This window comes from Mirounga angustirostris, unplaced genomic scaffold (assembly GCF_029215605.1).
Source record: "Mirounga angustirostris isolate CCGP_5_RB_7025 unplaced genomic scaffold, mMirAng1.0.hap1 SCAF_3, whole genome shotgun sequence".
Taxonomy (NCBI): Eukaryota; Metazoa; Chordata; class Mammalia; order Carnivora; family Phocidae; genus Mirounga; species Mirounga angustirostris.
The window spans coordinates 181,969,097-181,984,882 of NW_026991711.1; the positions used below are offsets into that span (position 1 = coordinate 181,969,097).

Here is a 15,786-nt window from a genome sequence, read left to right on the forward strand (position 1 = left end):
AAGTAAATAAAAATGGAACTAATGAGAGCGTATTCATCAGCACAATTGTTGGATAATATTGTATTACCTATAACCTTACCTGAATTTTATTTGTGTCAATCAAGTGCTGGGCCATTGATTTTAGGATAATTGCAAAGAAGAACCAGGAGTGCTATTAGAAAAAGATAGTAAGAAATTTATTTGATGAATTATGAAATAATGATGATTCTGTGCTCTACAATATGTAATTTTATAAAATCTTGATTTTAAAATGTATTCTTTGAAATGGATGGGCCAACTGCACACACGTGACTGTCCAGCTTGCACAAATGGACTTGGCTCCAGCCACACGGGCCTCTCTGCTGTCCCTCTGACACTCCAGGCATGCTGCTGCCTGGTGATTTTATATATGTCTCCCCTTTACCTTTACTGTTCTCCAAGCATTCACATGACCAGTTCCCCCTCTTTCTTTGCATCTTTTGCTCAAGGATTACCTTCTCCATGAGCTCTATCCTGACCATTCTATTTAAACTGCAAACCTCACTCTGTACCCCCAGTGCTCCCTGTTCCTCTTACTGGCTCAACATTTTATTTTCCCATAGTACTTCTTGCTTTCTAATACACAATTTCATTAATTTTGTTATTATGTCTGTAGTTTATTGTTTTTATCCCCCAGTAGAATGCAAGCTTCCCAAGGGCAGAGATCTTTATTCTATTCTCTGATGCCTGCCAAATGCTGAGGTTGGTGCCTGTCCCATGGGGGGTGCTTGGAACATTTTTGTTGCATGAACAGAATGAATATACTCATAAGACTAATTTAAACAAACTGCTCGGCCTAGAATAACTTGAGTTTAGGGAACTCATGTTGATGCTTATTGATCCCGCCCTCTCTTTCCAGCTACATACTAATCAATCATCCATCTGTCAAGTCATGACAGATAATTAATTTAGCTAGGGACTAAGTCCGTTCTTCTATAATAATTTAGAGTTATCTCTTTATAAGCTTCTCACCATCTCTTCTTTATGTACCTACAAATGCATGTGTTTCAACTTTCTGTGGTCAAACCGTGGTTGTTTTGTCTGCTTCCTTTCTGTTGTCAGTATATTCATTAATACATCATTAATCCTTTTGTTGGTACATTTCTTCTTATCATGCCTAAAAGTCCCCAAAACTTTATTTTTGCTACAGTTAACACTTTTGAGTGTTTCAGATGATTCTTTTTTTTTTTTTTTAAGATTTTATTTATTTATTTGTCAGAGAGAGACACAGCGAGAGAGAGAACACAAGCAGGGGGATGGGAGAGAGAAGCAGGCTTCCTGCCGAGCCGGGAGCCCGATGCAGGGCTCGATCCCAGGACCCTGGGATCATGACCTGAGCCGAAGGCAGAAGCTTAACAACTGAGCCACCCTCGTGCCCCTCGTTGATTCTTAATAGTTACTCATTCTGTATTTAGGTCAAAAGACTCCACTTGGGTCCATTCTATATCTTCTGTTCTTTTGACACAGATCTCTTTTGCTTAATGTTTTTATATACTACAATTTCAATACAGCTTATGACGCTTATGCTAGAAACTACAGGAGAAATGATCTATGGAAATCAATGAGTCTTACTGCCTTTCCAGGGGTGAGATCAAGCAATCCCTCGGGCCAGCAGTTGAAGGATTGTTTTAAATTCTTTACCTTCAGGACATGCTTTACTGTTGTTGAGTCATTTGATTTCAAAAGACCAGTCACATTTTTAGCCAGTTCCTCATGTATTGTTCTCTCCTTGCATGCCGTGGTCTTGAACACGAACTGAAGAAAATCCAGAAAGCGAAAAAAGTTAAAGGCTTAAAAAAACAACAACAAAGCCTCAAAAATTATGTTACACAAATAACTCATGTCTCAAAATTATCTGCTCATGCCAGATTTTGTCATGAAATCAATGAAGGCCCAATGATAAGAGTAGTACACAACTGTTCCTATTTAGGGCTTTGCACAGAGAGGGCTCGGCTCACCTAAGCTCTCCTTGAAACTCTCTTTGTAGAAATCAAAAGAAAGAGTCAGAGAGCAATTTAGCAGGTTCAAGGAAACATGGAGGGCTTTGACCCACCTACTTAGGACACATTTCCCCTTCTCCTTCCTTCCACTGGTAACAGGTGGCATGGTAGCATTTCTTCATCCTGAAAGGGTAGAGCACCCACTCAAATAGCCAAGTGGGGAAGCAGGTGCCTTCCAGAGGCCAGTAGGTGAGCTCCCCACACGCCCAGTTTCTATCACCTCATGCTTAGACACAGCTATCAAAGGGTCCATGAACATTGGCCATCAGTAAGATAACAAATGCTGCTCACATTTTTTTCTCTCAAAAGACTGGTTTTGGTGTGCCTTTCCGAATGCATGTAATGGTTTTAATTTTCAGTATTCCTTCATAGATTTTAAGGATATCAATACCCATTTATGCACATATTTTAAATACAAAATGCTTATCCCTGGATTATACTATTTGACTTCATGAGTTGGGTTTGCCTCAAGGAAGGCCATTTCTTCATAATTTTCACCACCCAGACTTCACTATAATCAAGAGTGAAGGCAGGCAAGAAACTCAAAGCAGAGGCTCATTCACATTTGGATCTATATAATTGTTTCTTTGGACTTTGCAACTCATGAACACCTAAGTTGCTCTGATGGAGCCTGACTTCTCCAAGCTCATCCCAGAGGAGAAAGACAAAAGCTAAGAGATGCATAAAACTGGCCCAAATCAAGAATAATATGATGTTTTTTTCCCTCATGAATTGTGACTCATGCGAGGGTAATATCATCACCAACTACCTAGTCCCATGCACAGTTATTTAGCCCCAGTAGCATTACAACAGGCTCTGAGATATTCTTATTTTAAAATTTTGGCCTGGAACGTGACAGGAACATGTCAATGCCATGAATTGCTGTAAACCACGGCATTTAATTAGATCAACTAGAGACACACATCTTTGCAAAAGACATGGTGTATGTGTGCAGTTTGGATATTGTAAATGGGGTGAGTTAGCAGCATTTAGCACCACTGAACTTGAAATGGTGTTTAGCTTGCTTCTGAATATACATAAATTCCACTGAATATATCACATCTTTTAAGAACATCAAAGCATATACTGGTACCAGACCATCAGTTTTAATTATACACCTAGTTATGGGGCTTAATATCTCTCCACATGTTAAAAAATACTTCTTCCTACAGGGAATAAAAAAAATCAGGCTCGTTGGTCAAGGTCAGGGTGTCAATAAAGTACTGCAATAGGAGTCCAATCACAGAATCATAGGTTCACAATCATGTTCATCAGGTCCATCCCTTCACAGAGGAGAAAAAAATGAGGTCCAGAGAGGCTGATTGCTCAGGTTAACTATTTAGCCTTGACTAGAATCTAATTTCCCACTTGCTAGTTTAGTGTTCTTTCTGGAGTAAAATTCCAGTTGATAATATTTATTAGGATGTGTCCACTTTAGATATGTGAAAACATTTTTATGAAACATCTTTAGGAACTGTTACAAGCTTGAAATCCCACTTAGGTGTATATTTCTGGATTTTACCCACTTCAAAGCAAACTAAATAAGCAATCTCCTACACAGCAAAATCAAATGGTCTCATCAGGGGATTTCAAACATCCTGGTTAAAAATAAAGACCATGCCAGGATACATTCCAATACACCTTTTCAAGAACATCACAGAATGAGCCTGAGAGCTGATTTAAGATTCTCATAAGGAACTTTCTTTGGCTGTCACAAAAGTAGTCACAGCATAAGTGGGTTCTTAATGTAATCTTTAATGATTCCATTGGAATGAGGTAAATACTTGTGTTGAAATGAAGATGCCTTTGTGTAATATGGACTGGGGAATTGTTTTCTTCTTAGCCCCTTTGGTGATTGAAATGGAAAACTTGGTTAAGCATTGAAAGAAAGTTCTGTAGATGATTCTGTTGAATGTAAATTCATCAGTACTGGATTAAAGTACGCTACCGCTCTGTCTTAAACAGACAGCAAACTAAACAAGCATTTGTAGGTCAACTGTCTTTCTGCAACTGAAATGTAGATCTCGTTGGGCAAAATTATACCATAGGGAAATTATTGTGAAATAACTGACTATTTTTGGCATATGAGCTATTTTAAGGAAGGGCACATGCTCTTACTTGGGTATTTGGGAAGATACCTAACATTTCAGGCAGTTAGAAACTATGCAGATATAAAACCATAATGTAAAAAATCCCTCAGAGGGATTCACTCCAGAATGAAATTTCATAGGAAGCTTTGTTTTCTTTTTTGTTTTTTTTTTTTACTCGTTTCTAGCACAAAAAAACCCCAAAATTCTTTTCTAGTCACCTTTCTAGACATCTAAATCATAGGAGTATATGTCTATTCGTATAGATTAATGGAATAAATTCTTTCAATTAAAAAAGTTCTGTGTCTCACAATGGTTTAATCTATACATAAAAAAATAGAAATTGAGCTCCTTTATGCATTATAAAGTAATGCAAGTTACTCTTGTTTATCTCTGGATGGATTCTTTCTTTTCATTCAAGAAGATGACATTTAGGCAGGAACTCTAATGTGCAAACATCATCACAAGTTCACTGGCATTAATTCATAGGCCAACTGGAAATGAGAATATGAACATGTCTGAGTGAACACTTGGCGAAGGACACTGGAAGAAGCAGTGCACAGGGATGGAATGGGCTAGTGGATCATGCCCGAGGATAAAGGACTTAACATACCAGAAGCAGGTACAAATATACAGTAACTGGGAAAATGAAATAATGCCTGAGAAAACAATAAAAAGAGCTAAGAAAACATTACAGAAGAAACACAGAGCATTCAACAAACCAACAAGAAAAATATTCCATAACTTTACACAGGAATTGCATTTATTTGTAATGTGGACTTCAAGAGGGTAATACTTTCATTTTTTCTTCTCTTTCTTTGTTCTTTCTCCCCATATAAATATTCATTTGCACAGGTACATGTTATTACACATTCAAACAATATGTCTTGACCATCAAAGCAAAGAGATGGAATTATAAATAGCTAGGGGGAATGCTTGATATTACCATGGTGAGCCCCATCCAGCTAAAGGGAGAAACGTCCCACTTATTGCAGACAGGAAATGAGACAAACCACACAGCACAAGGGGATATGCCCAGGGTCCAAGTGGCGATTTTATACCTTAATGTACGACTGGACAGAGTGGTCCAGCTGCTCCTCATGGCACTTGGCCACAATGTCGGTCAGAACCCTGGGAAAAAAAAAACAAAAACTGTTCAGTGGCCTTTCTGGAGAAGGCAGGAAAATATCACTTGGTTGGGCACTGGAGTTTTTCATAAACTGGGTGTTTAATAGGTACTGAATGAATGCATGAACCAATTTCAGACTGCCCCCCCCTTTTGATCCCCAATATCCATATCACCTGTTAACCATCTCCAGCGTTGAAATCTCTAAACACTAAGATACAAGGAATATCTATGGGTTCAAAATCACACTGGAGACTGTTATGGCTTGCATGTTTGCTGACACTGTCTTCTTGGAAAAAGGATCATTTTTGGTACCTGATTAAAATTGAAGACCTTTAACCTCTAATTATCATAGTCCATTTAAAGAGGGCTTCCCTTTCAACGTGGAGGCACGATATATGCTTTTGTAAAGAGCCATTAGGTTAAGATTCAGGGTTTTGTTTTTTATTTCCCTCCTTAGCTGGTGAAGTGTTTCTAGCAGCAGTGGTCGTACTATTTCCACATTAATACGTCCTGTTGCTCCATGGTTGTAGTGTTTTGGAATGTCTTGCAATTTCAGCAGATCTATCCGCTGAAATAGTTCGGAGTCTTGTTCACAAAGACCCATATATAAACGCTGAAAAGAGCCTCAGTTGAAGGCACAGTTGGGGCCTTTTAATCTGGGCCCAGAACTGGCTGCGGTGGGACTGTTAGACATACTTTAATTTTCCAGAGCTTCAGGGTGCTACTTTAAAAACAAGGCTGGGGCGCCTGGGTGGCTCAGTTGGTTAAGCGACTGCCTTTGGCTCAGGTCATGATCCTGGAGTCCCGGGATCGAGTCCCGCATCGGGCTCCCTGCTCGGCGGGGGGTCTGCTTCTCCCTCTGACCCTCTTCCCTCTCGTGCTCTCTGTCTCTCATTCTCTCTCTCTCAAATAAATAAATAAAATCTTTAAAAAAAAAAAGGCTAAAAACTCTCATTCTGAAAGAGCTTAATAATATGCAGGTGAGTTTGGAAAGTTCTGGACACATTTCAATGTCAAGAGTACTTTTTTTCCCAGAATTCTGTGACTAATATATTTTTTAAAATAAACATTAGGCAAGCTTTACCTAATTTAAAACAGAATCCCTATAGAGAGGAAATCAGGATTGTCAAAGTCACTAGACAGATTGGAAATGTTGGAAGAATGTAGTATAGACAAATTTAAAGGGAGAACAATTAAAGAAAAATAAAAAAAAAATCCTGAGCAAATGTGAAATGGTACAGCCATTCTGGAAAACAATTCGGTATTTTCTTAAAAACTGCACATGCAACTATGATATTACCCAGCAATGGCACCAGGCATTTATCTCAGATAAATAAAAACTTGTGTTCACCCAAAATCTACGCGAAACTGGAAAAAACCCAGATGTCCTTCCTATCTATCTGTGGGTCTAGCTCTATCTATCTATTATCTATCTATCTATCTATCTATCTATCTATCTATCTATCTATCTATCTATCTATCTATCTATTATCTATCTATCATCTATCTAACATCATCTATCATCTATCTATCTAACATCATCTATCTATCTATCTATCTATCTATCTATCTATCTATCTATCTATCTATCTATCTATCATCTATCTATCTATCTATCGTCTAACATCATCTATCTATCTATCTATCTATCTATCTATCTATCTATCTATCTATCTATCTATCATCTATCTAACATCATCTATCATCTATCTATCTAACATCATCTATCATCTATCTATCTATCTATCTATCTATCTATCTAACATCATCTATCTATCATCTATCTATCATCTATCTATCATCTATCTATCTATCTATCTATCTATCTATCATCTATCTATTATCTATCTATCATCTATCTAACATCATCTATCTATCTATCATCTATCTACCTATCATCTATCTATCTATCTATCTATCTATCTAAAATTTTAACAGACTAGGAGTTACCAGGGCTAAGGGTGGGGGCTGGGGACATGAGGGAAGTAATTGTGTGTATAAAGGGCATCCGTGGTGATGGAAGTGTTCCCTATTCTGTTTCTATCAATTTCAATATTCTGGTAGTGATACTGTGCTACAGTTTTGCAAGATGGTGCCGTTGGTAAACTGGGTAAAGGGAACATGGGATCTCTCTGCATTATTTCTCATGACTGCATGCAAATCTATAATGATCTCAAAATAAAAAGCTTAATTAAAAAACAAAAGAAAAAGTTAAAAAAGAGGTCTAAAACTTTATCCAAATGATAAAAACAGATTTGAAGGCAAGAACTCAAGAGTGAAAAAATACTTAAAATTTGAGACACGTGTTCAAGTGAAATGCAAGCATGAATAAGTGAGTGGCCATTCAGTTATCATCACAGTTTTGTGCAATCACAAACTGTAAGATCTCTTCTCCTAAGACCATGGGAGAGATACCTGGTCACAGTCGTACTTATTTCGTCTTCTTCATTCTGTACCAGCACCTTGAAGAGCTGATTCAAGATTATGGGCAGAAAACTCATGATTGCGTGAATCTTTTCCACATTCAGTAAGTTCTGCAGTAAGTTAGTGGGAGAAAAAGGGCACTGATTAAATTTAAAGCACGTTCTGCTGATGTATTTCAGAACTCAAATATGAACACTCTAGCTCACCTCTACCTGGCTTTATCCTTCATTGCACTTAGCATGGCACACAGCATGGGGACATAGTTGCAAGGCCCCGATATGCAATTACCTAATTTAAAATCAATTGATTCTGATTTGCAATCATTTTTATTTTGGAAAAAAACCTGATGTTTGTTTGTAAACAACAGGCAGAAACGGTTTAGGAATTGAGAAATAACCATGCACTCTCTGCATTGGTAAGGCTTTTAAAAATTGTCTCTTAGTTTGCTACTCATTGGAAACTGTCAATGTCTCGCTTGCCTGTTTCTGCCCTAGAAACATGGAAACTATTTGCATATCATGTTACCTTACAAGAGCGGATGAAATTCGAGGTAGGTGACTGAGACATATCTTTCTCTCTTTTTTGGCACTGTTGGAAAAATGCGTTCACACGGGGATCCTGAAACAGCGAAGAAAGTGTTTAATTCTGATGACACATAAGCTATATAGAAATTATGGTGATGGAGGGTGAGTATTTCTGGAGGACAGATGCCTCGATGAGCAGGTGCTTTATCAAGGAGTCGAGTGATGGCTTTGTAAGTGTGCTTTTCTTCTCGGCCACATGACAGGGGCTGGAGAAGCACTTCTCTTGGCTCTTCCCCACCCCCCCATTTTTTTTAAATTGCCTTTTTTCTTTTCTTTTTTTTTTTTTTTTTAAAGATTTTATTTATTTATTTGACAGAGAGAGAGACACAGCAAGAGAGGGAACACAAGCAGGGGGAGTGGGAGAGGGAGAAGCAGGCTTCCCGCGGAGCAGAGAGCCCGATGTGGGGCTCGATCCCAGGACGCTGGGATCATGACCTGAGCCGAAGGCAGACGCTTAACGACTGAGCCACCCAGGCACCCCAAAATTGCCTTTTTTCATCTTCCTGTTTTTTTCCACAGACTTTTATGTATTTTTCTTACATATTTCTTAACATACATGAGAAGGTGTACTCTTAATATGCACGGGGATATTTTCAGACTTACAATGCCTGAGCTAGTAAAAAATTAGAAAGTTCACACTAACCTGATGAGATAAAACCGATTTGTATCCTTTGTTATGGGCTGAATTGTGTCCTCCCACAATCCATATGTTGAAGTCCCAACTCCCGGGACCTCAGAATGTAACCATATTTAGAAATAAGGTCTTTAAAGACATAGTTATGTTAAATTGAGGCAGTTAGGGTGGACCCACTCCAATATGACTGATGTCTCCATAAAACAGGAAATTTAGGGGCGCTGGGTGGCCCCGTCAGTTAAGCATCTGAGCCTTGATTCAGCTCAGGTTTTGATCTCAGGGTCATGAGTTCAAGACCTCCCTACTTAAAAAAAAATTAAGGAGGAAATTTGGACACACAGATAGACACTAGTCATGTACTGGCATAGAGGAAGAGACTGTGAGAGGACCCAGGAAGAAGATGGCCACCTACACGTCCAGAAAAGAGGCCTCAGAAGAAAGCAACCCTGCCAACACCTTGATATTGGTCTTCTGGACTCCAGAATGGGGAGAACATAAATTTCTGTTGTTTAAGCTGCCCAGTCTGTGGTATTTGTTACAGTGGCCTGAGTATGCCCTTTAATGCTATTTCCTGAAGAGGGCGGCACCTTAGAAATTCTCTAAGATCTGAGCTGAGGGTCAGAATTATATAGTCAGAAAGTGAGACACAGAGTTTTAGTGGAGATACACATTTAGGATATTTCTCTGGAATGTGTTGATTCTAGAAGGACATCTGTGATTTAGGTTTCCCTCAGTTCTGGTGTGTGTGTGTGTGTTTGTGTGATACTTATTAATCTATCTGACAATTATTCATTGAAAGCTGACTACATGCCAGGCCCTTGGCAGGCATGGAGGACAGCGTGGAGGCCCAGGAAAACCCAGTCCCTTCCTCTGTGGTCCTCCCATGATGCCAGGGAGACAGGCACGATACCGCCATGTCAACACATGCCTACTCGATCACAGGTAAGTGCTTCACAGGAAAGCAGGGTGCCACGTGGGTGTACGACAAGATGACACAGCATGTCTGAGGGGTCAGGGAATAGGAGAGGCTTCTTTGAGAAAGTGACATTTGAGCCAACGTCTGAAGGACGGGTGGGACCTGACCAGGCCGACGCAGGGAGGGGAGGGAGAGAGAGAGAGATTGATCACTGAGCTTAACTGGGCTTAACGAAGGACGGATGTGTCCAGCCAGGGCAACGAGCCTGTGGGCAGTGGCAGCGGATGCAGAGAAAGGTGAGTGGTGATGAGTCAGAGAGACACCTGGCCTGTTGGGAGGAAAGCAGCTGGGCATGTGAGGAAGACAGATTGGTATTCTGAGGTATATAAAGGCAGGATTGGGTGGGGAAGGACCATTCTGTGGGACTTGAGGAATTTGGGTAGAGTTCTGGGGAAGAGGGCTCAATTTGGCTTGAGGCACCAGAGGTTATGGAGAGAAATTCTGAAGCAATATGTATGTAATACCTGGATGATTTCTTTTCTCTTAGCAAGTGAGTATTAGCAACACACTGAATTTAAGAAAGGAGAAATAGTTTGTGTACTTAATGATTTGCTTTGTACTTTATAACTGGTATCATGAAAGTCCTCACACTGGGGTAAAATCAGCTGTCTTGCAGGGGAAGGGGTGTGTCTGTGGTAATTTAGCAACAGCAGTAAGAACATTTGTGTAGCATTTTGCAGTTCCTGAGATATTTTCACATGTGGTTTCTCATTTTGGTCCTTCCCACAACCTTGGCAGATATTATTGTCACCATTTTTCTGGTGACAAAATAAAGACCTCAGGGGTGAGGCAACTTGTGCAGGATCACTGAGGAAGAATTTGGTGAAGGAGACTCTCCAGTGCAGTTCTGCCAACATCATGGTCACCAACATCAGGAGCACCGGTTAGGCACTGGGAATCAGAGTTAGTTTTTTTTTTTTTTTTAAGATTTTATTTATTTATTTACAGAGAGAAAGAGAGAGAGAGAGCACAAGTAGGGGGGAGGAGCAGAGGGAGAGGGAGAAGTAGACTCCCCACTGAGCAAGGGGACTGATGCAGGACTCGATCCCATGACCTGAGCTGAAGGCAAACACTTAACCGGCTGAGCCACCCAGGTGCCCTTCAGACTTAGTTTTGAGGAAAGATCCAAAGTTTTTCATTTTGAGGTAAAGATCCAAAGTCTTTCACTCCGACTTTTCCCATTTTTAACACTTGGATGTTGTCAGTGGAAGCAAACCATATTTCCAGGGGGGCATCATCCACAGACATACACGTCTGGTAGTCTAGGTTGCAGTTTATGGCCCCAGGGCTGAAGGGTTGGGCATTCTATCTCTCCTGGGAGATGCATAAAGTTATGCCTCTATTCTTCCTTTGCAATTCTCAATCACCTGGCCCTCTGACAACTTGGGATATGGTGAGTCCCCTCCTCTAAATACAAGAGCCCCCTGAGGATTCTCCGTGCTAGAGCAGATGCTGAGATCTCAGGACAACACACTCACCTGAGTGTTCACTGTGGATACCACAAATGTCGATACTTTGAAGAGTGGTTTGCCACCATCAACCCACTTCACGTCACTCCCACTGTGCTGTAAAAAAGAGTGCGGTAATTGGAGAAAAGAAAACAAACAGGTTATACAGCTTGTGTTAATTTGCCATCCTGATCCATTTACCTTACATGACTCTAGAGATGCAAAATAAAAGATGCAATACATTTGACAATATTGGTGAGGGAGACCAATGTGATATCAGGGGGCCATTCTAATGGATCATTTCTACTGGCCACAAACCAAACAAGACCTCTGAAATATTGTAGGTACGCAACTCACCACTACAATGGATGCATATACACTACAGTCCTTGGGTTCATTTAAATAACAGACAGAAGATAACCTCATGCCATTTAGCTCATGTATTTTTTTTCTCTTAAATTATACATCACTCAATACCTTTCCGCTTGCAGAGTCTTGAAAGCTTAAATAATTAGGAGGCAGGCTTGTTGCTATTGGGATATTGTATTCTTGAGAAGCTATCTGATCATGTTTCATCAGGGGAAGCCAAGCATATCCAACTGTGCAAAGGAAGAACGAAGAGAAAACTTCTGAGTACAAACCTCCATGGTGAGGGGTAAAAACAAAGTTACTTGTCACTTATGAATAGAACACTTCACTAAAAAAATTTAATAAATGGGAGCTTTAAAATACTCTCCAGTTCAAGTCACACAGATGACACGTAATGCTGTCTCAGATCACGTCCTGTCAGTACCTGATGTTTCCAGGGTCTCCTTTTTCTTGGCATTAGCCTTGGCATTTATGTCACAAGTGATATGATAAAAAGAAAATAAAATATGGTGTTTCTCATGGAGCTGTGTCGGGAGCTCAATTTTTACCTGCAAGGAAAGAGATAATAGCCAGACTGGGATGAAACTCATTTGCCCCAGGTAGGGTAAGACAAAGCCTAGGCACCTCAGCCTTCTAAAAATTCTTTCACTGAAACTGAGGACCACGTTTCATAGTTAGTGTTAAAAGTACCGATTTCGGGCGCCTGGGTAGCTCAGTCGTTAAGCGTCTGCCTTCGGCTCAGGTCATGATCCTGGGGTCCTGGGATCGAGTCCCACATTGGGCTCCCTGCTCGGCAGGAAGCCTGCTTCTCCCTCTCCCACTCCCCCTGCTTGTGTTCCTGCTCTCACTATCTCTCTCTCTGTCAAATAAATAAATAAAAATCTTAAAAAAAAAAAAAAGGTACCGATTTTACTCTCAATGAATATCCGTCCTGCTAGCAGTCACGTGTTAAGGGGCTGATATTTTTACTTCTTTATTGTGGTGGGTGATGATAATTTAGAATGCCTGGTATTTGTCATTTGATAATGTACTAGTAGAGAATGGATTAAGCACACACACACACGCACTAACACACACACAGACTAACTGTAGGGTGTCAAAAAGACATCGATCGAAGACCTATCATCAAGGAACGTACACTGAGTGAACTGAGCCTTTGCCTCTCGCAGTGTGTTCATGGGCTAATGCATGAGCATCGCTTGGGAGCTCATTAGAAATGCACAATCTTGGACACTGCCCCAGACACATGGAAACAGAATCTGCATTTTAATAAGATCCCCAGGCGACTCATAGGCACAGTGTTGAGAAACATGGCAGCAGGGAATGATGTAACTTAAGCACAGAATCTATCCCTTTTTAAAAAGAACAAAAAATAGATAAAGTGTGTTATTGTGGTAACCAAGTAATGAGCTGTTTTGAGGAGACGTCATGCTGTAGCTACATAAAGAATACTTCCGAATAAATATAAACCATAAAATTGATATACGTTATATACAATGGAATATTATGCAGCCATCAAAAGGAATGAGATCTTGCCATTTGCAATGACGTGGATGGAACTGGAGGGTATTATGTTGAGTGAAATAAGTCAAAAAGAGAGAGACATGTATCATATGATCTCACTGATATGAGGAATTCTTAATCGCAGGAATCAAACTGAGGGTTGTTGGAGTGGGGGGTGGGGTGGGAGGGATGGGGTGACTGGGTGATGGACACTGGGGAGGGTATGTGCTCTGGTAAGCACTGTGAATTGTGCAAGACTGTTGAATCTCAGATCTGTACCTCTGAAACAAATAATGCAATATATGTTAAGAAAAAAAAAAAGAAGAAGAAGAAGGTAGCGGGAGGGGGAGAATGAAGGGGGGGAAATCGGAGGGGTAGACGAACCATGAGAGACGATGGACTCTGAAAAACAAACAGGGTTCTAGAGGGGAGGGTGGGAGGATGGGTTGGCCTGGTGGTGGGTATTGAGGAGGGCACATTCTGCATGGAGCACTGGGTGTTATGCACAAACAATGAATCATGGAACACTTCATCTAAAACTAATGATGTAATGTATGGGGATTAACATAAGAATAAAAAAAAAGTGTCAGTAAAAAAAAAAAATTGATATACGTTAAAAATAGACGTAACGGGGGCGCCTGTGCGGCTCAGTTGTTAAGGGTCTCCCTTCGGCTCAGGTCATGATCCCAGGGTGTTGGGATCGAGCCCTGCATCAGGCTCCCCGCTTTGCGGGAAGCCTGTTCTCCCTCTCCCTCTGAAGCTCCCCCTGCTTGTGTTTCCTCTCTCGCTGTGTCTATCTCTGTCAAAATAAATAAATAAATAAATAAAATCTTAAAAAAAATAGACGTAATGAGGAGCCTGCTCCATCCTCTTAAGAAGAAATGTTTTGACAACCTCTATATTTTATAGTGCTTTTCAGTTTCCAAACCTCTGAAACGTACGTTGTGAAGTAGGATGATACAGAGGTAGGAACTGAGTTGAGAGATGGTTACAGGGCTTTGACTCACTAGGAGTGTGTGGTCTAGTCAGTAATAGAATCTTCCAGGATGAGAAACCATGTTTTTTGATACCTACTTCACGCTGGAATCTCAGGATTCTGCGCATGTAAGCTGCATTCACCCCAATATCAACAACTAGGTAGTTTCCAGAATGGTCAAGCAATAAGGTTGGAAAACCATGCAGATTATCTGCCAGCTTCTTTATGAGACTCTTTGTGCATCTACCCATCCAGCACATATTTTCACATTGTTCAGGAAAGGATTTATTACATTGATTTTCAAAATGTTATGCCTGGAACAGCAACATCAGCATCATCTGGAAACTTGTTCTAACAAGTACCATGCCAATTTTCAGGCCCCGTTTCAGACATATGGAATCCAAAAATCTGGGGCGGGTTACAGTAATTGGTGTTGTAACAAGCCTTCTGGGTGATTCTGATGAAGGGTAAAATTAGAGAGCTTTTCAGTTAGAATGGTTTACAAGCCTACATGTTCTTTATATACCAGTATGTTAACCTGGTAACAAAGGCTGATGTACATTTAAGAATATACAGTACTTAGCCATGTACCAGAAAGAAATTTTCTTTTTCTTAGCTAACATAAAGAGCATACGGGAATGCAATATGCTCTCAAGAATTCCAGTTAATTATGAATGCAAACATCCTTCCTTTAAATACTGCAAATATTTACATTACAACAGCGCCTTGAAAGAATTTCTATCAATTTTTGCAATTAACGTAACCTTAGTTTTGAGTCTACACTGCAGAGTTCACTGGGCTTTCATTATATACATGTTCTCCTGTGGAAAAGTCCATGGCTTTTATAAGAATTCTGGGAAACACACATGAGCAAGAGAGATTAAAAGCCAGAGTTAATAGTGAGAATATCTTTTTTTTTTTTTTTGAAAAAAAATCTTATATGACTACAGAGAATACATCTTTCAGAGGGGCTTTTCCAAGGGGTCAACCAATACAGTAAATATTCTATAACATGGTGGTAGCTCTGTACCTTAATTTTTTTTTTTTCATCTTCTGTCCTGAATTTATAGGGAACAAAGTTTAAGAGCATTAAATGGATGTGGAGGAGGGAGATAAGGTCAAGGGAAGTCTGTGGTTTCACTGAAGTTCCTTTAATTAGTTTTAAAATGATTGATGTGGAATAAGGTGTGGTAGGCAGAATAATAGCCCCCCAAAGATGTCCTCCCTGCCCTAATCTCCAGAATCTGTGAACAGGGTAAAAGGGATTTTCGAAAGTGATGAAATTAAGGATTTTAAAATGGAAAGATTACGTTGGATTAACATGGGTGCCCAATGTAATCACAAAGTCCTTATTGGAGGAAAGTCAGAGTCAGAGATGTGAGAAAGGAAGTGGAGGTCAGAGTGAGGAAACTTCTGCAAGAGGGTCACCAGCCAAGGCCTGTGGAAGCCTCTAGAAGCTGGAAAAGGCGAGGCAAGGGGCCTCCCCTAAAATATCCAGAAGGAATGCAGGCCTGTTGACACCTTGATTTCAGCCCCGAGGGACTCATTTCAGAGTTATGACCTCCAGAACTATATGATAATGAACTAGGGTTTTTCTAAGCCACTAAACTGTGGTGATTTACTATAGCAGTCGTAGGA

The 15,786-nt window shown here is 40.2% G+C and overlaps 1 protein-coding gene across 4 annotated transcripts in view; it reads right to left on the bottom strand.

Annotated features, from left to right (window-relative positions):
• The window catches only part of DOCK10 (dedicator of cytokinesis 10), a 256,600-nt gene that overhangs the window by 58,093 nt on the left and 182,721 nt on the right, over positions 1 to 15,786 (bottom strand). For all 4 annotated transcript variants that reach the window (XM_064587156.1, XM_054505990.2, XM_045867857.3 and 1 more), the window contains exons 20-27: positions 12,094 to 12,217; positions 11,778 to 11,899; positions 11,331 to 11,417; positions 8,184 to 8,276; positions 7,650 to 7,768; positions 5,167 to 5,236; positions 1,660 to 1,773; positions 80 to 151 (exon numbers count right to left, since the gene is read on the bottom strand). In XM_064587156.1, coding sequence (XP_064443226.1) covers positions 80 to 151; positions 1,660 to 1,773; positions 5,167 to 5,236; positions 7,650 to 7,768; positions 8,184 to 8,276; positions 11,331 to 11,417; positions 11,778 to 11,899; positions 12,094 to 12,217 — 801 coding nt within the window. The remainder of the gene's footprint in view (positions 1 to 79; positions 152 to 1,659; positions 1,774 to 5,166; positions 5,237 to 7,649; positions 7,769 to 8,183; positions 8,277 to 11,330; positions 11,418 to 11,777; positions 11,900 to 12,093; positions 12,218 to 15,786) is intronic.